At 44.6% G+C, this 25,857-nt stretch overlaps 1 protein-coding gene across 1 annotated transcript in view; it reads left to right on the top strand.

The window, feature by feature from the left end:
• The window catches only part of RHBDD3 (rhomboid domain containing 3), a 74,989-nt gene that overhangs the window by 31,018 nt on the left and 18,114 nt on the right, over positions 1-25,857 (top strand). The window contains exons 2-4 of the mRNA XM_068240166.1: positions 6,896-7,000; positions 8,724-8,890; positions 24,060-24,443. Coding sequence (XP_068096267.1) covers positions 8,746-8,890; positions 24,060-24,443 — 529 coding nt within the window. The 5' untranslated portion in view covers positions 6,896-7,000; positions 8,724-8,745. The remainder of the gene's footprint in view (positions 1-6,895; positions 7,001-8,723; positions 8,891-24,059; positions 24,444-25,857) is intronic.

The raw sequence follows: 25,857 nt of genomic DNA, 5'->3' as shown, positions 1-25,857 counted from the left end.
TTTTGTTTATCCTCACATTATTCCTCATTCTCCGCAGGCTATTCATTGATACAGTACTGTATATCCAGCGTCCTTGCCATTCTTCTGGTCTTACAAATGTTATCAGGCATCATCTCACTTCCGCACCAGCCTGAAAAGACCAGCAGTTTCACACTAACATATGATGCATGCACCACCCACTTATTACTATATCCAGAGACAGCATCACGTAGGGGCCAAAAAACATGTTTACTATAACAGAAGTTTTATTATATCCAAGTGTACTATTCCAGGCGTTGCTCCCATAGCCTTATAATGGAGATTGGGGGGGACCTGGAGAGATAGTTTACTATACCCGAATGACTATACCTGAGTTTATTATAACAAGATTATACTGTAGTGGTAGAAGTTGCATGCAAGCACTTAATGTTAGCCATTGTTAGCCAAAGTTAGACATTGGCCTCAATTCACTAAGCTTTATCAAACACTTTATTGAACGCTTGATCATTTACCTCATGGGTAAAATCTAATTTTGAATTCACTAAGGTGTTATAGATTTATTGAACGTTTTATCGATAAAACATTAGATAAATATATAACACCTTAGTGAATTCAAAATTGCATTTTACTCATGAGGTAAATTATTAAATGTTCGATAAAGTGTTTGATAAAGCTTAGTGAATTGAGGCATATAATATGTATTTATTGCATTTTTTTTTCAGGGATGCAAATGTTTGTTGTCTGATAGCAGAAAACCTTAAATTACCTCAAGCCAAGTTTGTTGGACTGCTCATGCTATTCCGGTATATTTTATTTTTTTGACTTAGCTTTATTAATATGCATAAGGCATAATCTACAACAAATACAACCACCTCTTCTTCTTATTTTTGGAAACATGAACCACATATCAGTGCAGTAGTGTAGCTGTTGTTGCAACCCTTTTTCATTAAAGTCTGTGCCACTTAAAGAGGAACTCCAGTGAAAATAATGTAATAAAAACGTGCTTCATTTTTACAATATTTATGTATAAATGATTTAGTCAGTGTTTGCCCATTGTAAAATCTTTCCTCTCCCTGATTTACATTCTGACATTTATCACACATGGTGACATTTTTACTGTTGGCAAGTGATGTCAGTGGAAGGAGAGGCTGCTTGCTTTTTCGGTAGTTGGAAACAGCTGTTATTTCCCACAATGCAACAAGGCTCCCACAGTGTGATGTCAGAACCACATCAGGGCCGCCACCAGAAATTTTGGGGCCCTTCACACATCATCAGGCCTGAGCCCCCCCTCCCTGGGCCCACCCACTGGTTTCTGTGCCCATCCACTAGCCACCCACCCCCGTGTTCATGCGAGAAGTGCGCTGCGGCAAAAAATGTATATGGCTCCGACACTGAAGAAAACGGCATGCACAGCGTGCTGTGGCAAAAAGTGGGCATGGTCATGGCATGTTGTAGGTGGAGACAAATACTAGCAAAATACAGGTAGTCCCCGGTTAACAAATTAGATAGGGACTTTAAGGTCCATTCTTATCCTTTATCCATTCTCTTGTGTCCCCCTCTTTTCTTCCTGTGCCTCTTTTGTCCTCCTCTGTCTCACCTCAGTTTGTGCCTCTTTTGTGTCCCTCTGTGTGACCTCATGTTCCTGTATCATCTCTTTTCTCCCTGTTCCTCTTTTGTCCGCCTCTGTTTCCCTGTGCCTCTTTTATCCCCCTGTGTTACCGCTTGTCCCATTCTATCTCAGCTCGTCCCCCTGCCCTAGCCAGGTATAGGTGCCCCCAGTATAGTTATCCAGGCATAGGTGCCCCCAGTATAGGTAGCCAGGTATAGGTTCCCCAGTATAAGTAGCCAGCTATAGGTGGTGCCCCAGTATAGGAAGCCTGGTGTAGATACCCCCAGCATAGGTAGCCTGGTATAGCTGGTGCCCCAGTATAGGCCAGCAAGATACAGGTGCCCCAGTATAGATATTCAACTATAGGGGGTGCCCCGGTATAGGTAGCCTGCTATAGTTGCCTCAGTATAGGTAGCCTGGTATGGGTGGTGCACCAGTATAGGTTAGCCAGGTACAGGTCCCACCCAGTATAGGTAGGAAGCTATAGGCGCTCCATTATAAGTAGCCAAGTATAGGTGGTGCCCCAGTATAGGTAGCCAGGTATAGTTGGTGCCCCAGTATAGGTAGCCAGGTATAGGTGGTGCCCCAGTATAGGTAGCTAGGTATAGATGGTGCCCCAGCATAGGTAGCTAGGTATAGGTGGTTCCAGCCCCAGTATAGGTAGCCTGGTATAGGTGGTGGCCCAGTATAGGTAGCCTGTAGCCAGATATAGGTGGTGTCCCAGTATATGAAGTCCGCTGTAGCAAGCTCACTCATCTGCTCCCCATGCTATAGCGCTGATGTCACTCTTCTCTCAGTGCTGGAACACGGTGTGCTGGTTAGTGAGCCACAGGACCGCAGCCAGCACATGGGGCCTTTCCAGCGCCTTGGGGGGTCCCAGGGCCCCCAGAAGCCCTGGGCCCCTCACTGCAGTGTCAGTTGTCCCCCCTCCTGATGGCTGCCCTGCCTGACATCACACTGTGGGAGGGGTTTTACCACAATATCAGCCATACAGAGCCCCCTGATGACCTGTTTGTGAAAAGGAAAAGGTTTCTCATGTGAAAGGGGGTATCAGCTACTGATTGGGATGAAGTTCAATTCTTAGTTACAGTTTCTCTTTAACTGCCATGCTTCTGACAGAATGAGGTGGAGTTACAAGCACACAAAATACTGTAGTATTACAGAGGAATGGTTCAGAGTCAGTTAGCGTAATGTATTGGTGAGGGAGTGGGGTCTTTAGGCATCGATTGGGGGGAGGTTGGTTAGGCATTGGCTGCGGAGGGTGGGTAGGTTGGTTAGGGTTACGCATCGGTAGAGGGAGGTCTTGTGTGAGAGTAAAGTTAGGTTAGGCCATAGTACATATTCAGCATATTCTTATTTTCAATGTAAGGGCTTGAATTTTAACTCAAATACTTCTAGGAGCTGGAGGGAGCCCCAGGTTAGAAAATCTACTATTACCTTCTTCACCTCATGCATCCTTTAAAGCAAATCTGAAGTGACCGAAATAATAATAAAAAAAATAGATCCTTAAATGGAAGGCTTTGAATGCCCCCAGATGAAAATTTTGCCTTCAGGAATCCTGAGCAAGCTTTGATAGCGGTCGTGTCCCAGAGTGCTTCCAAAGATGGGTGCATCTGTTCTGCGCATGTGCAAACGAGGACTTATGTGTGCGCAGTAAAGATCCACTTGTCTTTGGAAGTACTTGGGGACACAAGTACTTCTGAAGCCTGCATGAGGAGTCTCGAAGAGTTATGTGACTGAGCTGATCGAATAACTTCACCGGGGAACAGCGGTGGAACAAGAGCATGGACCAAGGACCGGGAAATCTCTATGGGATCCAAAGCCTTCCCTCTTTTTTTTTTAAGATCATTTCAAATTTACTTTAAAGGAGACCAGAGATGGTTCCCTAGTGCTTATATATACTTACCTGGAGCTTCCTCCATCCCCATGAGCACCACGGCCTCCCTCGCCATCCTCCTCGGGTCCCCCGTTCTGCCACTATAACTCCCGGTAATCCGGACAGTCGCAGGCTTCTGCGCATGCACGGTGCACCCCTCGTCATGCTCCCGTCCCCTGGAGCATTCTGTGCCTGTGCAGTAGTATTGCGAAGGCACAGAACACTCCAGGAGACGGGAGCACTGCAGGATGCACACGCGGCAAAGCCACGCATGTGCAATGGCTTACTGGGAGTCATAGCGCCAGAACAGAGGGGCCAAGGAGGACGGCGATGGAAACCCTGAGGCTGGAGGAAGCCACAGGTAAGTATAAATAATAAATAATGGCAAGTGTACCATCTCTGGTACACTTTAAGTTAAAGGGATACTGTAGGGGGGTCGGGGGAAAATGAGTTGAAGTTACCCGGGGCTTCTAATGGTCCCCCGCAGACATCCTGTGTCCGCGCAGCCACTCACCGATGCTCCGGCCCCGCCTCCAGTTCACTTCTGGAATTTCTGACTTTAAAGTCAGAAAACCACTGCGCCTGCACGCCCGTGTCCTTGCTGCCGCTGATGTCACCAGGAGCATACTGCGCAGACCAAAGACCATACTGGACTTGTGCAATACACTCCTGGTGACATCAGCGGGAGCGAGGACACGGCAATGCAGGCGCAGTGGTTTTCTGACTTTAAAGTCAGAAATTCCAGAAGTGAACCGGAGGCGGGGTCAGAGCATCGGTGAGTGGCTGCGCGGGCACAGGACGTCTGCGGGGGACCATTAGAAGCCCCGGGTAACTTCAACTCATTTTCCCCCGACCCCCCTACAGTATCCCTTTAACGATGCAACGAATAGCACAGAGAGATTGAAAAACGAAGCTATTTTTTAAAGATGTATTTTTCCATTATATATGTGTGAATAATGAGTGAATATGGAGTAAATTATGTAAGAAGTGTAGTAAGATGTTAAAGGGAACCTAAACTGAGAGGGATATGGATGTTTCCTTTTAAACCATAGTAGTTGCCTGGCAGTCCTGCTGATCTCTTTCACTGCAGTAGTGGTTGAATCAGACCTGAAACAAGCATGCAACTAATCGAGTCTGACTTCAGTCAGAGCACCTGATCTGCATGCTTGTTCAGGGGCTGTGGCTAAAAGTATTAGAGACACAGGATCAGAAGGAGAGTTAGGCAACTGGTATTATTTTAAAAGGAAAAGTCCATATCCTTCTCAATTTAGGTTCCCTTTAAGGTATATTTTGTCATTAAATATGAGCTATTTTTAATTAATTTATTTGTATTTTTGCATCTAGCTTTCCCTACACATTCCCTTCTCATTTGTTGCTTTTAGTACATGCTTCATCTCTGAAGAAAATTTGTCACAGTGGGCAGTGAGTGACAAGTTATTGTTTTAGTATACTGTAAACAAGGCAGTGTGATGAGTCTTATGTGCAAGCTTTCACACTGGCCAGGATTCCTTGCACCTTCTTTGTTTACAAGTTCCTATAACAACCAGCCATGACCCTTCAGGTAAAGGGGCCCATACACTCAGCCGATTTTCTGGCCAACCGATCGATCCAAATCGGTTGGCCAATCGATCGATCGGTGGCCGATTTCGATCGATTTCGATGGATTTCCATCGAACTGGCAGTGTGGAAAATTTAGGTCGATCTGATGAGATTGCTTATCATTTTGCATTGGCCTTAATGGAAATCTGATGGCAAAAAAATGCCATTAGATCGAATTTCAATAGATTTCAAACTGAAATCTATTGGAATTCTATCCTTGTAAAAAATGTTCTAAAAACACATCAGATAGATCATCAGATGCATTTCTTATTTATCTGCTGCCAATCTGACGAGTGTATGGGCACCTTTATAGTGGTAGGAGTGTGTGCTACTGGCAGCAGACACTGAGGAGAGGATAGCATGGGGGGAAGCTAGGTGTTAAATTGGAACTTGAGATAAAATTTCCAGATTAACCACACCAAAAGAAGTTGTAGGGACAAACTCCTGTCTTTCTTTAATAAAATAAATAAATAAATTGCCTGAGTGGGTTAGCTAAGTCAATTATGGCCCAGTATTCTAAACTGTCCAATCCCTTTTCAATTGGAATTCAATTGGAAAATGATCAATTCCTGCCCTACATTTCAAACAAAATTTTGTGAGATTTTAGCAGAAAGCTATTCAGCATTGATCAACCCGCAAGCAGTGTACTGTGTGATGCAGTGCTATGCTATGCTGTGGGCCATTTACTGTATCTGCCTCCTCTCCTGCCCATCACACAGAGATTTTCAACATGTCCGATCAGACTTTAGATCAATAAACTGCATAAAGTCCACCTGGTAGATTGACTCAGCCTAATGCTGGGTATACACGTTACGTTTTTTCGTGTGATTTCGCCAGCCGATCATTTTTTCGGCACGATTCCACACTCGATTCCGCGCTCGATTCTCTTATCTTCATTCGTTTTTCTTATCTTTTTCCATTCATTGCTATGAGAAATCGAGCACGGAAACGATCGGGAGCAATATTGGACAAGATGGATTTTATCTATCTGATCTATCTATCACATGAAAAAACGTAACGTGTGTACCCAGCATAACTGTGGCCATTGTTCTTTGCATTGATCCCGCCTTCTCTGTGTTGCTCCAATGTGCGCTGCTCCATTGCAACATAGCTCCATAGCAACAGAAACCTGGAGGTTACCGCACATCTGTACAAAGGTTGGCCCCGAACTATCACCCAAGGTATTGAGTCTCGGCTGACACTTCTCGTACGTGTGTACAGAGCTTGAGAACAAACATCCTGTGTGAGAGTTTCTTTTTGCAAGACTTATTGATTTTTAGTAGAAGAGTACAAATTTTAAGAGGATTATCTGATAAATCAGAAAAAAACATACCTATGCATTGGCAGCTCCCATCACTTCTGTACTGTCGTCTAGGGGGCTTGTGATTTTTACAAAAGATGATATTAGTTTGGGACAAAAGCAGGTAGGATAACTATATGGGATAACTATATGACAATAAAAGTAGGAAGTAGTTCTTTTGTTTTTTTCTTTAATCACGTTATGCCACGTTATAATTTTGCTTCAAACAGTAAAAAATATTAGCAAACATTTCATATACTGTAATAATTAAAGTATAAAATAACACTGCATGAAATAAGCACAACAAATGCCTGGTAGAACAATTTGCCTTGGGACCATGAGAGTACAGTACATCTCACCCCTGATAAATTCTCCTTGATTTGTATTATGGTATGCTACTTAGGAAGTGGTGTACTGATTCTCACTATTGGGTACGCAGTTCAGATTGTAAATACTGCTCACCTTTATAAATACGGTAACAATAATAACATACTGGAAGATCAAACAAAATGGACAATTCTTTTTTTTGTAGTATATACAGATTCTGCATGGTCTAAAGGGGAAGGGGTGGACCAAGACCCTGTAATAGTGCCGGAAGACACAAATGCTACAGTCTGGAAATGAAAAGCATCAAAACGTGAGTCACTTATAGGAACCTGGGGCATTATGCTTTTGTAACAAAACTACTAACAGTTCAATCCCTATAATTATAGTCTTGTTTCTCATTAACTATCCTTGCTATCACGTTTTTGCAAAATCTCTTTTGTAGTTTGTACGTTTTTGCTGGATTGCTACTTTTTTTTGCAATAAATAGGCACAATATAGAGGAATACACAATGAATTATATTCAAACAATGTGAAATGGTCTGGTGATGTCTTAAAAACAAGTTTTTTCCCCCTCTGATGTTGCAAATAGTAATTGCCAATCCTTTGGAGCGCATAAAAAGTTGTAAACCTGTACAGTGGGTAGACATGAAATCACAATTTGTGATTTCACTATGTGAAAGAAATTGCTTGTCATTGCTGATAAAGTTGTGGAAATTGAAAATAAGCACATTTAGGGCCTGAGCACACTGGCACTTGAGGCGCACAAGTGTGCTTAGGTCCTAAAGGATCACTAAAAGATTTTCAGACTTATGTTAGAGGAAAGATCTTCCAAAGCAAACTGAAAGCAGGGAATGCCTGTTCCGGAATTACAATTATGAATATATAACATAGGCAGGTCATACAATAAAAAAGCATTTTATACTTAGTTTAAAGGGATACTGTAGGGGGGTCGGGGGAAAATGAGCTGAACTTACCCGGGGCTTCTAATGGTCCCCCGCAGACATCCTGTGCCCGCGCAGCCGCTCACCGATGCTCCGGACCCGCCTCCGGTTCACATCTGGAATTTCTGACTTTAAAGTCAGAAAACCACTGCGCCTGCGTTGCCGTGTCCTCGATCCCGCTGATGTCATCAAGAGCGCACAGCGCAGGCCCAGTATGGTCTGTGTCTGCGCAGTACACTCCTGGTGACATCAGCGGGAGCGAGGACACGGCAACGCAGGCGCAGTGGTTTTCTGACTTTAAAGTCAGAAATTCCAGAAGTGAACCGGAGGCTGGGCCGGAGCATTGGGGAGTGGCTGCGCTAACACAGGATGTCTGCGGGGGACCATTAGAAGCCCCGGGTAAGTTCAGCTCATTTTCCCCCGACCCCCCTATAGTATCCCTTTAAAACCACGTCATTTGTGTGTGCATCTACCAGAATCACTCACATTACAAAGATCTTTCCTCCACCAGCTGTGAGGAATGGAGCTACCCCAGCTATACACCCATCCCTTGGTTACGCCTCCCTACTACAGGCAAGAACAGAGGGAGATTGAGTGGCAGGCTGGTCCCACTTTCTCACACAATAGAGACTCTTATTATTGGTGGGATTGTGGGGGTTAGGGGGCCCTTCATGTCAGGTATGTTTGTATTGGTGGGGAATAAGATGAAAACCTTTTAGCTTAATGGTGAAAATGAAAGGAAAACGTCCCCACTCTCACTCACTGTAGACACTGTAGAGATATTGCACTGCAGGGCAACACTAAGCTTCGATTTTTAGACTCCACTGGAGATCCTAGACATAAACAACGAAGCAGATTGTACTCAGCTACTGGCATAAAGACCAGGCACCTCACTGTCAGAAAGGGCAAGTGGAACCCAGAAGATTACTCCATTGCATTAGGAACTGCAAACAGTTTTCCAGCTTGGTGTATCAGAGCAATGAATGGGTCATCAGTGTATTCAAAACTGTGGACTGTTTTTTAGCTGCATGTTGTGCCAGAATGTAGTTCCGTTTTACTTTTATCTTCTACCCTGTTTATTTTATCCTTTAGATAACACAGAGATTGACAAGCTATGGCAGAAATGCTAAGACAGGTACTGGGAACAGGGCCACCACTAGGATGTTGTTCATTGATGGTACTGTTGGTGTTTGGGTCCACGATGCTATCTTGCCCTGATGTGGAACTTTACTTAGAAACTCTTCAGGAGGTTTGGAACGGTAAGCTTATTCTATACCGATAGCTGTGCTGGCTATACACTTAGTGATTGCTACCCGATGTGGTAAAACAATCTATTCTTATCTGGTAGCAATCAATTCACAAAAGGATTGATTCCTACGGGGCGTCAATTTTCCACAAAAAGTTTTTATTGAGTGCTTTAAGTGTGTACAATCATAAAAATGATGAAGGGTATAAATATCTACATACATGAGCTAGTACATGCAGATAGTACATTCACAGTATCAGGGCGTCAATTTTCAATAGTTTCCTGCAGGGAAAATTGATTGAACTGCAGCATTGCATTTTTTCATGCAGTGCAATGCTATGGCCTATTGATCGGCTGCCACTCCTGCTCCTACTTTTTTTCTCAATGGATTGTTGGTCAAAACAGATCAAAATTTGATAGGATGGACATATTGGGGAAATTGATCTGCAGGGAATCAAAAATTGATGAGTGTACAGGTATTTTTAGACACTCTAATAATAATAATAATAATAATATTTCATGTGGGCATCCTATACTAACATAGATAAGTTACTTGAGATAATATTGTTTGTTCTAATTTCAGTGGTTTTTGAAAAATTGATTGATTTTCATGTTTTTTACATTAATTTGTACAGTGGTGTGAAAAACTATTTGCTCCCTTCCTGATTTCTTATACTTTTGCATGTTTGTCACACTTAAATTTTTCTGCTCATCAAAAACCGTTAACTATTAGTCAAAGATAACATAATTGAACACAAAATGCAGTTTTAAATGATGGTTTTTATTATTTAGTGAGGAAAAAAAACTCAAAACCCTGGTAAAGGTTATAAAGCCATTTCTAAAGCTTTGGGACTCCAGCGAACCACAGTGAGAGCCATTATCCACAAATGGCAAAAACATGGAACAGTGATGAACCTTCCCAGGAGTGGCTGGCCGACCAAAATTACCCCAAGAGCGCAGAGAAAACTCATCCGAGAGGCCACAAAAGACCCCAGGACAACATCTAAAGAACTGCAGGCCTCACTTGCCTCAATTAAGGTCAGTGTTCACAACTCCACCATAAGAAAGAGACTGGGCAAAAACAGCCTGCATGGCAGATATCCAAAGCGCAAACCACTTTTAAGCAAAAAGAACATTAAGGCTCGTCTCAATTTTGCTAAAAAAAACATCTCAATGATTGCCAAGACCTGTGGGAAAATACCTTGTGGACCGCCGAGACAAAAGTTGAACTTTTTGGAAGGTGCGTGTCCTGTTAACAGTAAAATATGGTGGTGGTAGTGTGATGGTCTGAGGTTGTTTTGCTGCTTCAGGACCTGGAAGGCGAGCTGTGATAGATGGAAGCATGAATTCTACTGTCTACCAAAAAATCCTGAAGGAGAATGTCCGGCCATCTGTTCGTCAACTCAAGCTGAAGCGATCTTGGGTGCTGCAGCAGGACAATGACCCAAAAGACACCAGCAAATCCACCTCTGAATGGCTGAAGAAAAACAAAATGAAGACTTTGGAGTGGCCTAGTCAAAGCCCTGACCTGAATCCTATTGAGATGTTGTGGCATTCATGCTAGAAAACCCTCAAATAAAGCTGAATTACAACAATTCTGCAAAGATGAGTGGGCCAAAATTCCTCCAGAGCGCTGTAAAAGACTTGTTGCAAGTTATAGCAAACACTTGATTGCAGTTATTGCTGCTAAGGGTGGCCCAACCAGTTATTAGGTTCAGGGGGCAATTTCTTTTTCACACAGGGCCATGTAGGTTTTGAGTTTTTTTCCTCACTAAATAATAAAAACCATGATTTAAAACTGCATTTTGTGTTCAATAATGTTATCTTTAACTAATGGTTAACGGTTGTTGATGAGCAGAAACATTTAAGTGTGACAAACATGCAAAAGAATAAGAAATCAGGAAGGGGGCAAATAGTTTTTCACACCACTGTATATTGTACAAAGACAAAACATACCCTCTAATGCTGGGTACACACTATGAGATTTTATGGTCAATTTACTGTCAGATCGATTATTTCCAACATGTCCGATTTGCTTTCCGATCGAATTCCGATGCATTTTCCGATTGATTTCCTATTGAAGTTAATGGAAATCGATCGGGAAATGCTCGGAAATTTATCGAAAAGCAAATCGAACATGTTAGAAATAATCGATCTGACAGTAAATCGACCATAAAATCTCATAGTGTGTACCCAGCATAACACACTGCCACATCAGCCTAGCATCAGTACAATAACTTGTTCCACCCTTTACAAAGAAGGTTAAATGACAACTATCGCAGACAATTGTAAAATGTACAATGCATACATACTGTATAAGTGTACATTTTTCCAAGAGTAAAATTAACTATAAATTACTTTATCCTGTGTCGCTGTCACTTACAGTAGGCAGTGGAAATCTGACAGATCTGTCAGGGTTTGGACTAGTCTGTCTCCTCATGGAGGATTCTCAGTTATTTATTTACAAAAGCACTTACTGAACTGCAGTTGCTCAGGCCAATTGCCAAAATAGTGTGATAACCAGTTAGGAAGCTGGCTGACATGTTTGTATAGATCGTTTCCAGAGAGTGCTTTTGTACAGAATAAAGGTAATACTGAGTATCTTCCATTAGGAGATGAGTTAGTCAAAATCTATCAGAACTGTCCGTTTTTTTCTACCTATGTAGCAACATAGGAAATAAGTAATTTATAGTACATTTTACTCTGGAAGAAACTTACATTTTACATGTATATATTTTAAATGTTACATTTTTTGCAATTGTGGTGCTTTATGATAGGTAGTATTCAAAAAAGCTCTTGCATAGTATTATAAAAGCAAAAATTCAGCAGATATTTAGGCAACAGAGTTGCATTATGGCTAACTTGGATAGAGGAAAAGAAAGTAAAAACAAAAATTGATTAGGTAAGTTGTGTTTGCGCAGAGCTGGGACAAGGTCCTCCAGCACTAAAGGCTGAGACACTGAAGTGCGCCCCTCCATCCATCCCATCCACCCCAGCCATCATACACAGATCGCTATTAGACTTAGGTGCCCATACATGCTAACAATTTTTTCATTTTTTTTCAATTAGATAATTTAGTTCGATTATTTCGTTAGATTGAATATAAATTTTTTTCCAACATTTCCGATCTGATTTTTATTGAGAAAATGGGATAATTGATTCTTTTTTCTTAATAGAAAAAAAGTTTATTTTAAACTTTCATTCGATTTGATCGTTTTAGTCGAATAAACGGGAAAAATGAACGTTTTTATTGTACCGTGTATGGGCACCATAAGAGGCGCCCCAGGGCCTCCAACCCCCCAACACCTTAATCTTGAGTTATCTGGCTTGCAGTCACTGCCATGTACCCCCTTTTCTTATTTCTCTCTGCTTCAAACACAATGGGGGTAATGATAGCTGAGTGAGTTGTGCGCCCCTCCTACACTGTGCCCTGAGGCTGGAGGCTCTCTTGCCTCTGCCTCGGCCCGGCCCTAGTGTTGCCTCCTGTCTTTCACTTTTGATATTCATTAAAGTAAATCTTTAGACAGCAGATTTTACTGAAAGTCACATGATCATCTCTGCAGCTACGTAAAGGGAACCTGAAGTGTGATAGATATAGAGGTTGACATATATATTTAATTTTAACCACTCTACCCCCGCCCGTACGGATTTCTCCGTCCCTTTTTCCATCCTTTAACCCCCAGGGACGGAGAAATCCGTACTTTGCGCACTTCCGCCGCTGCCCGCGCTCCCGCTAGTAAACACGCCGCCCGCCGCTAGTAAACACGCCGCCGCCCGCTCGCCCGGAGATCAAGGAGATCAATGAACGGGAAAATCCATTCCCGTTCGTTGATCTAAGCCCCGCAATGATCCGCTGCTCTCCGATGGGCAGCGCGATCATTGTGAAACGATACAAACTTACCCAGCCTCCAAGTACTTCCTCCAAGCTTCCGGAAGGACGCTTGGAGGTCGCATTAAAGCAAAAAGTTACTGTGGCCATCTTGTGGCCAAATAGTAAAACTACACCCTACACATTTTTCACATACAAATAAATTACTTTTACACAAAAAATAAACTCATTACTGTGAGGAAACGCGGAAAAGCCGCCGTCTCTCGAGGTGAGGCGGCTGTTTCCGCGTCCAGCATGGCGTCACAACGCGGAAAAAACGCCGCATGCCGCATGGGCAGTGCGGCGGAATCCGCATTGGTAACGGCGGAATCCACATCAGAGGCGACCCCCGCATTAGATACATTGCAAAACAGTACTGGTGTGGCTGGGACTGATAGTCCACCAAGATTCAGACTTACACGCGCGCGAGCACAGAGGCAGAGTTTAAATAGCAGTTAGAAGGGTGTCGGCTGACCAGCTGGGTCAGCTGACAAATTCCACTGCTCCCATTGGACCAGCAATTAGGGAGGTCCTGGAAAGGTCCTAGAGTATATATACTGCTGGTTGTTCACTTGCTCTTTGTCTGGCGTGCGATCACATACGTGGGAGCACCCAGATCCGTAGTCAGATCCTGAAGTGTGCCGGGACCAGCTGGAGCTGTAATCCTACACTTAGCTAGATATTTGATAGCTAAAGTACTAGTTTGATTGTGATTATATGTTATGACTTTTGCCTGCCTCGACTATCCTCCTGAACTCTGATCTTGCACCTCGATATTTCTGATACTCTGTTGCCGAACCCCGGCTCGTTCCTTGACTCTGCTTCTGCCTCCTGATTTTGTACCCCGATATTTCTGATACCCCGTTGCTGAACCCTGCCTGTACTTTGACTCTGCCTTTGCCTCCTGATCCTGTACTTTATCTGTCCGTGTGTGTACGACCTGGCTTGTCCGACCTCGAGAACCGACCTTACCGTTAGAGGCGGTTCCTCGCTCTGTTAGCGATCCTTCCTCCTGAGGGTCACTTTCAGATATCCCTTCCTACTATCAGTCTGACTCCTCCCGTCTTGGAGAGCTCAGGTCTGCGGAAGGAATCTGTGCAGTACTCCTTACTGCATTGAGGCCTTGTCCTCTTAGTGTTAAGGTTACACCAAACACTACACTCTACTCGGGTGATCAGAGGTTAGTTTGTATATCGGATTATCGGTGAGACTGCAGTTCACTTATAATCTGGTATATATCTGTATTTCCGGTGATACTGCAGATCACCGGTAATCAGATACTCTCTGCGCCCACCGATCGTTACAGAACGCCAGACCAAAAAACAAAATGGACGCAAACACTGGTCGTCTGGGTATGCTTGCCACTTCGGTGGATAACCTCCATCAAGCACTGGGCCAGCACAAAGCTTTGATTGATGCCCTTTCAGGCTCTGTGCAAACCCTCCAGACGTCAGTTGATTCAGTGCGATCCCCTCCTAGTGATGACATACGTATGCCTGTACCTGATAAATTTTCCGGCCACAAGTCTGACTTCTGGAATTTCAAGAGTAGAGTGTTGTCATACTTCGAGTTAAGACCCCGATCCTCGGGGACTGAGACCCAACGGGTCATTTTCATTAAAACACTGTTAACTGGTGATTCCCAGTCCTGGGCATACAACCTGTCCCCCACTAGTTTAGCTCTGACCTCAGTCGAGGAATTTTTTAAGGCTATGGCCGTAATATACGACGACCCTGACCTTGCGGCAACTTCAGAGCGGAAGCTCAAACTTTTGCGGCAAGGCAGAGGGTCGGTCGAGGATTACGCAGCAGAATTTCGTAGGTGGTCTGTTACCGCCAGATTCGACAATTTTGCTCTGATGGATTATTTTCTATCTGGGTTGTCGGAGGAGGTCTCTGATTTGATGCTAACCTTACCCGAGCCCGCAACAGTCGATGAGGCCATATCATCGGCCATCAGAGTCGATCGTCGACTACGCCATCAGAGGCAGACTAGGGGCAGTCACCGGGTCAGGGTGACTTCGTATGTGGCACCTTCTGGTACGCCCGCAATAACGGCATCTCCACCGGTGTCACCCTCTCCAGCCTCACCACCACCCGAACCCATGCAAATTGGTCGATCAAGATTGACCCAGGTGGAACGTAGGCGGAGAATAACAGAACAACTGTGCCTGTATTGTGCAGAAGCAGGGCACAGGGTGCGAAACTGCCCTAACAAGTCGGGAAACGGGTCTGCCTAGGAGTAGTGGGGGGTGACACCCTAGGCACTTCATTCTCACCCCAAAAAGAGAAGAAGTTACTTCTCCCCTGTACTATTACGTGGGAGGATAAGTCTGTGGACACTGAAGCTTTTATTGACTCTGGCTCAGCGGCCAATTTTATGAACCTTGAATTTGCTCGGGAGTTGGGTATTCCTCTCACTCCAGTAAGTCCCCCCCTTCAGGTCACGGCAGTAGACGATTCCCCGCTGCAACGGGATCGTCCCCTGTCTCAGACTCCGCAGGTGAGGGTCACGATAGGGGTATTGCATGGGGAACAGCTACAGTTTTTCGTTTTGAACATGTCAACCTCCACTATTATCTTAGGTATGCCTTGGTTACAGGCCCACTCTCCACAAATCGACTGGGCCACGGGTCAGGTAACCAGATGGTCTGATCGTTGTCACCAACAGTGTCTAGGAAAGGTGACATTGGGTCAGACCAAGGTGTACGTGGAGGGTGTTCCCGAGGTGTATTCCGATTTTTCTGATGTCTTTTGTCCCAAGTCTGCTGATCAATTACCTCCTCATCGCCCGTTCCATTGCCCCATTGATCTCCGTGCTGGTTGTATGCCCCCTAGGGGTCACCTGTATAACTTGTCCGGTCCCGAGAAGTTGGCCATGCAGGAGTACATTCGTGACAACCTGGCCAAGGGGTTTATTCGGCCCTCTCGGTCACCTGCTGGGGCCGGTTTCTTTTTCGTTAAGAAAAAAGACGGGGGTCTTCGACCTTGTATCGACTACCGAGGTCTCAATAAAATCACGGTGAAGAATCGCTATCCGTTACCATTGATAGACGACTTATTCACGCAGGTCACTACTGCAAAGATCTTTTCTAAGTTAGATCTGAGGGGGGCATACAACCTAATCCGCATTAGAAGGGGCGATGAATGGAAGACGGCCTTTAACACACCCGACGGGCATTACGAATACTTAGTGATGCCCTTCGGGTTGTGCAATGCGCCCGCCGTCTTCCAGGAACTAATCAATGAGGTATTCCGGGAGGTATTGGGTAAATTCGTACTGGTATACCTCGATGATATATTAATTTATTCCAATAACCTCCTTGAACACAGGGTCCATGTGAAATTTGTCCTAAACTAATTAAGACAGAATAGACTCTACGCCAAGTTAGAAAAGTGTATTTTTGAGGTGACATCCGTCACGTTTCTGGGGTATGTGATTTCTACCTCAGGTCTGTCAATGGACCCTGCTAAAGTCACAGCTGTCCTAGAATGGCCGCAACCTGTGGGTCTGAAAGCCCTCCAGAGATTCCTGGGTTTTGGCAAATTATTATAGGAGGTTTATAAAAGGGTACTCCATGATCATTGCACCCCTTACCAGTCTCACAAAAAAGGGGGCAGATACTACCCACTGGTCTCCGGAGGCTCAGAATGCATTTTCTAGTCTGAAAAAATTGTTTTGTTCCGCACCAATCCTGAGACATGTCGACACCGCTTATCCGTTCATTGTTGAGGTCGATGCCTCGGAGGTCGGGGTAGGGGCTGTGCTGTCTCAGCGATCAGGGTTACAGGGAAGACTACACCCCTGTGCGTACTTTTCCCGTAGGTTCTCTCCGGCGGAGAGAAACTACGATATAGGCAACAGAGAGCTCCTGGCCATTAAATTGGCATTTGAGGAGTGGCGCCACTGGTTGGAGGGGGCAGAGCACACGATCACTGTTTACACCGACCACAAGAACTTGGAGTACATCGAGGGGGCTAAGAGGCTTAGTCCTCGTCAGGCCCGGTGGTCCTTGTTTTTTACGAGATTCAGGTTTATAATCACATACACTCCAGGTAGCAAAAACATCAAGGCAGATGCCCTCTCCAGGTGTTTCGAACCTGAGACAGCACAGCCTCACACTCCTGAATCCATCATTCCGCAGAAACTGGTGTTAGCCGCCACGGAGTCTTGGGAAGAGTGGACAGAGATCTTGGGTCCCTTTCAGCAGGAGGTTCCTGAAGGGAAACCCGAAGGGGTCTTGTTCATACCACTACCATTCCGGTTACAGGTTCTGCAACTCTTTCACGCCCATAAGAATGCTGGTCATCCTGGAGCTGCCAGAACGTAGGATCTGATTGCCAGGTGTGCTTGGTGGCCTTCCTTGGCAACAGATTGCAAGGAGTATGTTAGGGAGTGTGCGGTGTGCGCCCGGAGTAAGCCCTCCCGGCTGGCATCTGTAGGAAGGTTGCAGCCTTTGCCCACCCCGAGTGAGCCATGGACCCACTTGTCCATGGATTTTGTGGGGGAATTGCCCAGGTCTGAAGGCATGTCGGTCATTTGGGTGGTAGTCGATCGGTTTAGCAAAATGGCTTATTTTGTGCCCCTGAAAGGACTCCCCTCGGCTCAAGAACTGGCTGAATTGTTTATCATTCACATCTTCCGGCTGCATGGCATTCCGGAAGACATCGTGTCTGATAGGGGAGTCCAGTTTGTGTCTGGATTCTGGAGGGCATTTTGCCACCAAATGGGCATGAAATTGTCTTTCTCGTCAGGCTACCACCCACAGACCAATGGGCAGACAGAACGCATTAACCAATCCCTGGAGCAATTTCTGAGATGCTACGTTTCTGAGGCGCAGAGTGACTGGGTGAAATTTTTGCCCTTCGCGGAATTCGCTCAAAATAATTTAAAGAATTCCTCGTCTGGGTTTTCCCCATTTCAGATTGTAACAGGGAGGTCACCCAAATTTTCCCCTTTTCCAGTTGTCTCGTCTCCATTTCCAGCACTGGAAAATTGGCAGAGATCACTCAGGGACAATTGGGGAATTGTTAAGGGGAATTTACAGAAGGCGTTCCAGAGTCAGAAGGGTCAAGCAGATAAGAGACGGTCCGTGGAATGGAAGTTTCGGCCAGGGGATCTAGTCTGGGTGTCCACACGTCACTTGACCCTGAAGCAGCCATCTGCCAAACTGGGTCCCAGGTTTGTGGGCCCATTTTCCGTGACCAAGAAGATTAATAATGTTACTTATTCCATTGACCTTCCCACCAGCATGCGGGGGGTGAGGTCCTTCCACGTGTCCCTTCTTAAACCAGCAGTCCAGGTAGGTCCTACTCCTCCTCCTCCCGTGTTGGTGGATGCCCAACCCGAGTACGAAGTGGAGAAGATCATAGATTCACGTACTGTACAGAACTCGGTACAGTACCTCGTACATTGGAAGGGGTACGGGATTGAGGAGAGGCAATGGGTACCTAGGAACCGCATGCATGCGGACGAGTTAGTGAAGGAATTTCATGCTGTACATCCCGAGAAGCCTGGTGGGAGTTGTCCGGAGTCCACTCCTCGGGAGGGGGGTACTGTGAGGAAACGCGGAAAAGCCGCCGTCTCTCGAGGTGAGGCGGCTGTTTCCGCGTCCAGCATGGCGTCACAACGCGGAAAAAACGCCGCATGGGCAGTGCGGCGGAATCCGCATTGGTAACGGCGGAATCCACATCAGAGGTGACCCCCGCATTAGATACATTGCAAAACAGTACTGGTGTGGCTGGGACTGATAGTCCACCAAGATTCAGACTTACACGCGCGCGAGCACAGAGGCAGAGTTTAAATAGCAGTTAGAAGGGTGTCGGCTGACCAGCTGGGTCAGCTGACAAATTCCACTGCTCCCATTGGACCAGCAATTAGGGAGGTCCTGGAAAGGTCCTAGAGTATATATACTGCTGGTTGTTCACTTGCTCTTTGTCTGGCGTGCGATCACATACGTGGGAGCACCCAGATCCGTAGTCAGATCCTGAAGTGTGCCGGGACCAGCTGGAGCTGTAATCCTACACTTAGCTAGATATTTGATAGCTAAAGTACTAGTTTGATTGTGATTATATGTTATGACTTTTGCCTGCCTCGACTATCCTCCTGAACTCTGATCTTGCACCTCGATATTTCTGATACTCTGTTGCCGAACCCCGGCTCGTTCCTTGACTCTGCTTCTGCCTCCTGATTTTGTACCCCGATATTTCTGATACCCCGTTGCTGAACCCTGCCTGTACTTTGACTCTGCCTTTGCCTCCTGATCCTGTACTTTATCTGTCCGTGTGTGTACGACCTGGCTTGTCCGACCTCGAGAACCGACCTTACCGTTAGAGGCGGTTCCTCGCTCTGTTAGCGATCCTTCCTCCTGAGGGTCACTTTCAGATATCCCTTCCTACTATCAGTCTGACTCCTCCCGTCTTGGAGAGCTCAGGTCTGCGGAAGGAATCTGTGCAGTACTCCTTACTGCATTGAGGCCTTGTCCTCTTAGTGTTACGGTTACACCAAACACTACACTCTACTCGGGTGATCAGAGGTTAGTTTGTATATCGGATTATCGGTGAGACTGCAGTTCACTTATAATCTGGTATATATCTGTATTTCCGGTGATACTGCAGATCACCGGTAATCAGATACTCTCTGCGCCCACCGATCGTTACAATTACCTCCCACACTTCCAATTTTTTTTTTTTGTAATAAAAAAAAAAATTAAAAAATGTACAATAAAAAAAATACATAAATAGTTACCTTAGGGACTGAACTTTTTAAATATTTATGTCAGGAGGGTACAACACTGTTACTTTATAAACTATGGGCTTGTAATTAGGGATGGACGCAAAACGGAAAAAATGCACCTTTATTTCCAAATAAAATATTGGCGCCAAACATTGTGATAGGGACATAATTTAAATGGTTTTATAACCGGGACAAAAGGGCAAATACATTTCATGGGTTTTAATTACAGTAGCATGCATTATTTAAAAACTATAATGGCCAAAAACTGAAAAATAATTAATTTTTTTCCCACATTTTTCCTATTTTCCAATTAAAACACATTTAGAATAAAATAATTCTTGGCATAATGTCCCACCTAAAGAAAGCCTAATTGGTGGTGGAAAAAACAAGATATAGATCGTTTAATTGTGATAAGTAATGATAAAGTTATAGACGAATGAATGGAAGGAGCGCTGAAAGGTGAAAATTGCTCTGGTGGTCAGGGGGTAAACCCCCTTAGTGGTGAAGTGGTTAAACAATGCAAATTGGTTGGCTGTTCTGCTGACACGCTCCAGGAGAATCAATCTGATGTTACACACAAGGTGCCGCTCTTAAGCAATGAGGAATACGGCAGACCTAGATGAAAATAGGGCGCTCCATAGTGTGTTAACACACTGTGGAGCGCTCTATTTTCATCTAGGTTTACCTCTGAGCACACCATTTATTTATTGGTCATTTTCCAAACAACACAATGTAGGTAATATTCACCTATCTGGAAACTGGCTGCTTACAGTATATAAAATAAGCGCATCTATAGAATGTATTACATTTGCTCTATGAAGTGCAGAGCTTGGTGCAGGAAGTGGCAGGGTTACTGTAATCTGTGGAATCAGCTGTTTGCTGATATATTGTGAACATCTTCACAGCACTGTGTATCAGCTTAGTGCTGATTTATTGACTTTTGTGGAACATGCCACAGTGAGCTGGGACACAGTGTTGTGAGGATGTATACTGTACATTCTCAGTCAGCTCATTCCGATGACAGATTACAATGAATTAATACAACCATATACCCTTTTTATAGTTAAAAAAAAAAAAAAAAGTCAGGCGTGTGTATGGGGCTTTAGAGAGGGGAGGTGGTAGAAGGATTTTTTAATTTGCACTTTCCACAGCTATGCAAGCAATAGTTTGGCATCAGAGAGCCTGCCATAGGAAATATCTGCAGCCCTTTCCAGACCTTAAGATGTAATTATAAAATTCAATTCAATAATAAGAAACTGGATTTCCTTATGGCCACATTAAAAGCTGTAAACTGAACAATTTTATTTCTGTGAGTGGATATATATTTTAAAGCGTACTGGCAATGGCGTAGCAATAGGGGATGCAGAGGTAGCGATCGCATCAGGGCCCTTAAGCTAGAGAGGCCCACCCCTCAAACACAGTATTAGCTGTTTGTTGGTCCTGTACTGATAATATTCACTTCTATAGTTGATTTGAATAGTAGTGATCATTAACACACAGTTTCCCATCCCCTTCTTGCGCCTCTGACACTGTGGTTGTTCCTGATTGGTTTTGGTGTGTTGTATTAATTGTTATTTATAGCATGCTTGGGGGGGGGGGGGGGGGAATGCTAAACTTGCACTGGGGCCCATGGCTTCTTAGCTACGCCACTGCGTACTGGTAGTGAAGAAGTTACAACGTTTGATACTTGCCTCAGTAGTTGGAAGCCTCTGGATAATGCAGAGGCTTCCCGAATCCTCCTGCAGCCCACCATTCTAGCATAAGCTCTGTGCATTCTTAATAGGACGAAGCACTTGTTCAAGAGAAGCTTTGTTCTACCAGGACTGCTCTGACCTTACTGGTGCATTCCTAGTCTGGCTGTGATTGTCCATGGCCCGGAAGTGTAGCCAAAAGAGAAGAGGGATCCTGCACTGGAATGATGGGCTCAATGAGGATCTGGGAAGCCTATGGACCATCCAGAAGACTTCCAATTACTGAGGTAAGGCCCTGTCTTTTACCCCTCCTCCCCAGTACAGGTTTGCTTTAAAGGGTTTCCATACTTTAAGTACAGGTGCCACCAGCGTTCCTGATACTAAATGCCTTTGCTCCCCCCCTTCCTGTTATATGCAGAATGAGACAGAGGTTTAGGTGTACCATGAGGGAAAAAAGTCCCCAATTTGGGTACCTACCTCAGTAGAGGGAAGTTTCTGGTTAATCCAGAGTCCTCCCCCATCCCCCTCTCCATTCTAGGCCTGGACTCCCCGAAGCCCGTCGAGGGAGCACGGCTGAACTGCACAGGCGTAGATGACTTGTGTCTGCAGTAGCACAGAGCTGAATGGGCTTGGCATTTTCTGTCCTACTGTGCAGGCATGAGTCATCCTGTGCTGTGCAGCCACACTTGTTCATGGGGGGGGGGAGGTCCACAAGCTTCGTGGAGTCCCAGTGCTAGAAAAATGAGGTGGAGGTGGACAGGGAAGTCTTTGGAGAATGCAGAGGCCTTCCTCAATTAGGATACGTATCTGAATTTCTCTCCTTACATTCTCACAAGTTTGCTTTAGGCTACTTTTAAATATTTTTATAATTTGTGTTGCATTTTAGAAATGCTTAATTTAGATCAAAAGCATACCATACCATGGAAAATATGTTTCATTGGCACAATTGTGTGTTATCATTTTTCCTATGTACTGTACTTACATAACACGGAGGGCTAGTTGTGTGTTATCATTTTTCCTATGTACTGTACTTACATAACACGGAGGGCTAGTTGTGTGTTATCATTTTTCCTATGTACTGTACTTACATAACACGGAGGGCTAGTTGTGTGTTATCATTTTTCCTATGTACTGTACTTACATAACACGGAGGGCTAGTTGTGTGTTATCATTTTTCCTATGTACTTAAATAACACTGAGAGCTAGTTCACACTCGTCGCTTGGAGCGCCGCTTACCCGCGATCGCTTTTGACTCTGCGATCATGATTTGCAGACAAAATCTCCCGAATTCAGTGCGCTTTGCGCTTGTGACTCCTATTCAACAGCTGGAGAATCAAAGCGCAATGGCCCCTGAAACATTGCATGCAGCTCTGCAGTTTGAATGTATCCATAGGGATACATTCATAGCAGCACTTTGCTGATCACCGGCAATCAGTGTGAACCAACCCTTTCATCTTCCACAGTGCCTAATGCTAGGAATACACGGGCCGACCCGGCGGCTCGATTAGCCGCCGGATCGACTCCCGCCGCGTCCCCGCTCGTCCCCAGCATTACAAAGGTCAGCCACCAACTCACAATCTAATCTCTGCCATAGTCATAGTCTAACGTCCCTACTTTAAATGTCAAAGGGATTAGATAATGTTACGTTATTTTTTTTTTCAACCATTAATATGATTATTTTTCCATTTATATTTATTTTCATTGAAAAAATACATCCAATCTTGGTCCAGACATATTAATTATTTAAATCAGCTGTGTCTGCCGTGCATCTGAAGTTGACCTTAGCATATTCCGCATTAGAATGGGCATGATGACACTTCTGCACTTGGGATCCAAATGAGCTCTTTTTTTAAAAAAAAAATGCAAAGGGTAGCAAAGCCATAGACAGCATGCATGTGAATACAACAAAAGAGTAACTGTTTGTCAGCCATTTCCAGGTTTCCAGGTTACAGTCAGTGTGCTTCAGCTCCATTGTGCTGCTAAACACACACAGAGAAGGGAGGGAGACCCATAGACAGGCATTCATAAAGAGGTTTAGTGTGTGTGTGTGTGTGTCCTGTAAACAACAAACCTGCTTTGCAGGCTGACAATAAGCTCTTGAGAAGGGGTCCAATACATGTTTCATTATAGGATAGGTGTTTCATGGCGGGACAACAAACCTGCTTTGCAGGCTGACAATAAGCTCTTGAGAAGGGGTCCCACACTTGTTTCATTATAGCAGCGGTCCCCAAACTTTTTCAGTCAAGGGCCGGCACAACATACTTCAGACTGTTTCCGGAACATACATAAAATTATGTTGAAAAAAATTACATTGAATCTACGTATTGATTCCCCCCAATCATGCCCAGAGGAGAACACCCAGCAGCAGCCAATCAGTCATGCGGCAGCCAAAGAACGTCTTTGTGAAGCATACGCAGGTGACAACCTGCCATCAGAGCAGTGTCACCTGATGCAGAATTGGTTTGGAAGCCAGCAAATGACTGCTCACTGACCTCTACAGTGTGTGGATGGGTGGTGCCAGCACTGCTATTCTATATGCGGGTCACCGATATTTAAAGGTGCAGCTGGCCACATCTATACATTTTGTGTTTGGGGGGCCAGTAAAAATGCCTCGGCGGGCTGCATTTGACCCACGGGCCTTAGTTTGAGGACCACTGCATTATAGGATAGGTGTGTCACGGTGGGACATTGTGCAAAGTGCTCACATGCCACCTAGTCAGAATTGACATTGTTCATTCTGAGCAATGAGTGATTATTTCAGACAGATTGTTGTGTGTTATATAACTATTTTGATTGTTTTGCTATGTGATTCATACAAGCTTTAGGCAGAGTATACCTTTTATGCATGAATAATATGTAATTTATGTTTATATATTTTGTTTTATCAGGACATCGTTTGCTTACACATGTGCTGTGTGCTGCTGATGTCCAGCTCTTGGTAATATCTCTGCTGCTCTTTCCTCTCCTGTATTGGAAGTTAGAACAACATGTTGGCACCCTGTATTTTCTACACTTATCATGCGTGTGCACCTTGTGTAGTGCCATCATTTTCATTCTACTATGCTTAGTACTACCTGTGCCTGCTGCTCCAGCCTCTGGATACCTTGCTACCCAGCTGTCTCTGCTGATAGCCCAGGGCTCATCAGCCCCATGGCGACTGGGGAAGAAGACTGTACTTGTAATGTCTTGTGGAATGATAATGGCTTCACACTATATGTGTCCGCAGTCCTCTCTTCTATACCACATCTGTGGAGTCATTAATGGACTGGCTGGTATCCTTTTATTAAGTTTGAGTACCGGTACATTGTTTAAAGTTCCTCTCCTTCTTTTACCAATTCTCCTTCCTTCCCCTCCCAGTAGCTGTATATTGTACAAAATAATGTTTACAGTTCATAAATTTTGCCTTGCAGTGCTGGGTCCAGCCAGGGCACTATCTGCATGGAGCTTGCATGTTCTCCCCCTGTCTGTGTGGGTTTTCTCCATGCACTCCGGTTTCCTCCCACACCCCAAAGACATACAGATAAGTTAATTGGCACGGGCGTAGCAATAGGGGGTGCAGAGGTTGCGACAGCATTGGGGCCCTTGGGCAAGAGGGGCCCTCCCCAACTACATTATTTGCTCTCTATTGGTTCTGTGCTCATAATAATCACTTCTATAAAGAGGTACTTTGAATAGTGATAATCATTAACAAACTGTTTCCCATCCCCTTCTTGCACCTCTGACACTGTAGTTGCCGTTGGCAGGTTTTGGTACGCTGTATCAATTGTTATGTATAGAGTGCTTGGGGGCCCCATTGTAAAACTTGCATCGGGGCCCACAGCTCCTTAGCTACGCCACTGTTAATTAGCTTCGCCCGAAATTGGCCCTAGACTACGATACATAAAATATGGTAGGGATTAGACTGTGAGCTCCTCTGAAGGGCAGTTAAGTGACAAGACAATATACTCTGTACAGCGCTGCGGAAGATGTCAGCGCTATATAAATAATAATAAATAGCTTAGGTTTAGGTCACCCAACTGCCTCTGCTTCTTGTAGTCCTTCTCCCTTGGGGTGTAAGTGAAGGGCGGCATTGCCGTGCAACCATTGAATATCCTGTATAATCGATTCATGGAAAGGTATTGTAGCCAAGCTGTCACTCAGCCACCCTCCTGTTGGATCCAAAGGAAGGAGGAGGTTTTGACTACTGATGGGGCACTGTTCCCAGGGAAAAGCCAAGGGTGTATGCTAGACTTTGCAGAAAAGCAATGTAGAAGTGGGATTCAAATGACAGCAGTGTGACTCTTAAAATGTATATACAGTATTTATGGAGCTTTTTAAACATTATTATTTTACAGGGAAGGGAGGGAGATCTGTTAAAAATAATCAAACCTGGAGAAAACTAGCTGCAATGTTTTCTTCATCCAAGTCCAAAACAAGAAGAAAAAGCAGGCAGGCACACCATTGGCTAAAACTTGACACCACTTTACTAGCAGTCTTTCAAATGACACTGTTCCACAAACTGCATAAGCAGCATTTCAAAAACCAATTGTCAACAAAATGCATTCAAAGCTTGCATAAAGATTTGTGACAGCAAAAGCAGCACGGCAGGGCATAGGAAGCATGTACAGCATTGGAGCGAGCTAGCAGTGCTGGCTTCGTATACTTGTGTATCAGACTCATTGGTGAATCAGTGGAGGTGTGGTGAAA

This window comes from Hyperolius riggenbachi, chromosome 1, assembly GCF_040937935.1.
Source record: "Hyperolius riggenbachi isolate aHypRig1 chromosome 1, aHypRig1.pri, whole genome shotgun sequence".
Taxonomy (NCBI): Eukaryota; Metazoa; Chordata; class Amphibia; order Anura; family Hyperoliidae; genus Hyperolius; species Hyperolius riggenbachi.
This window is presented reverse-complemented; position numbering and strand designations above follow the sequence as displayed.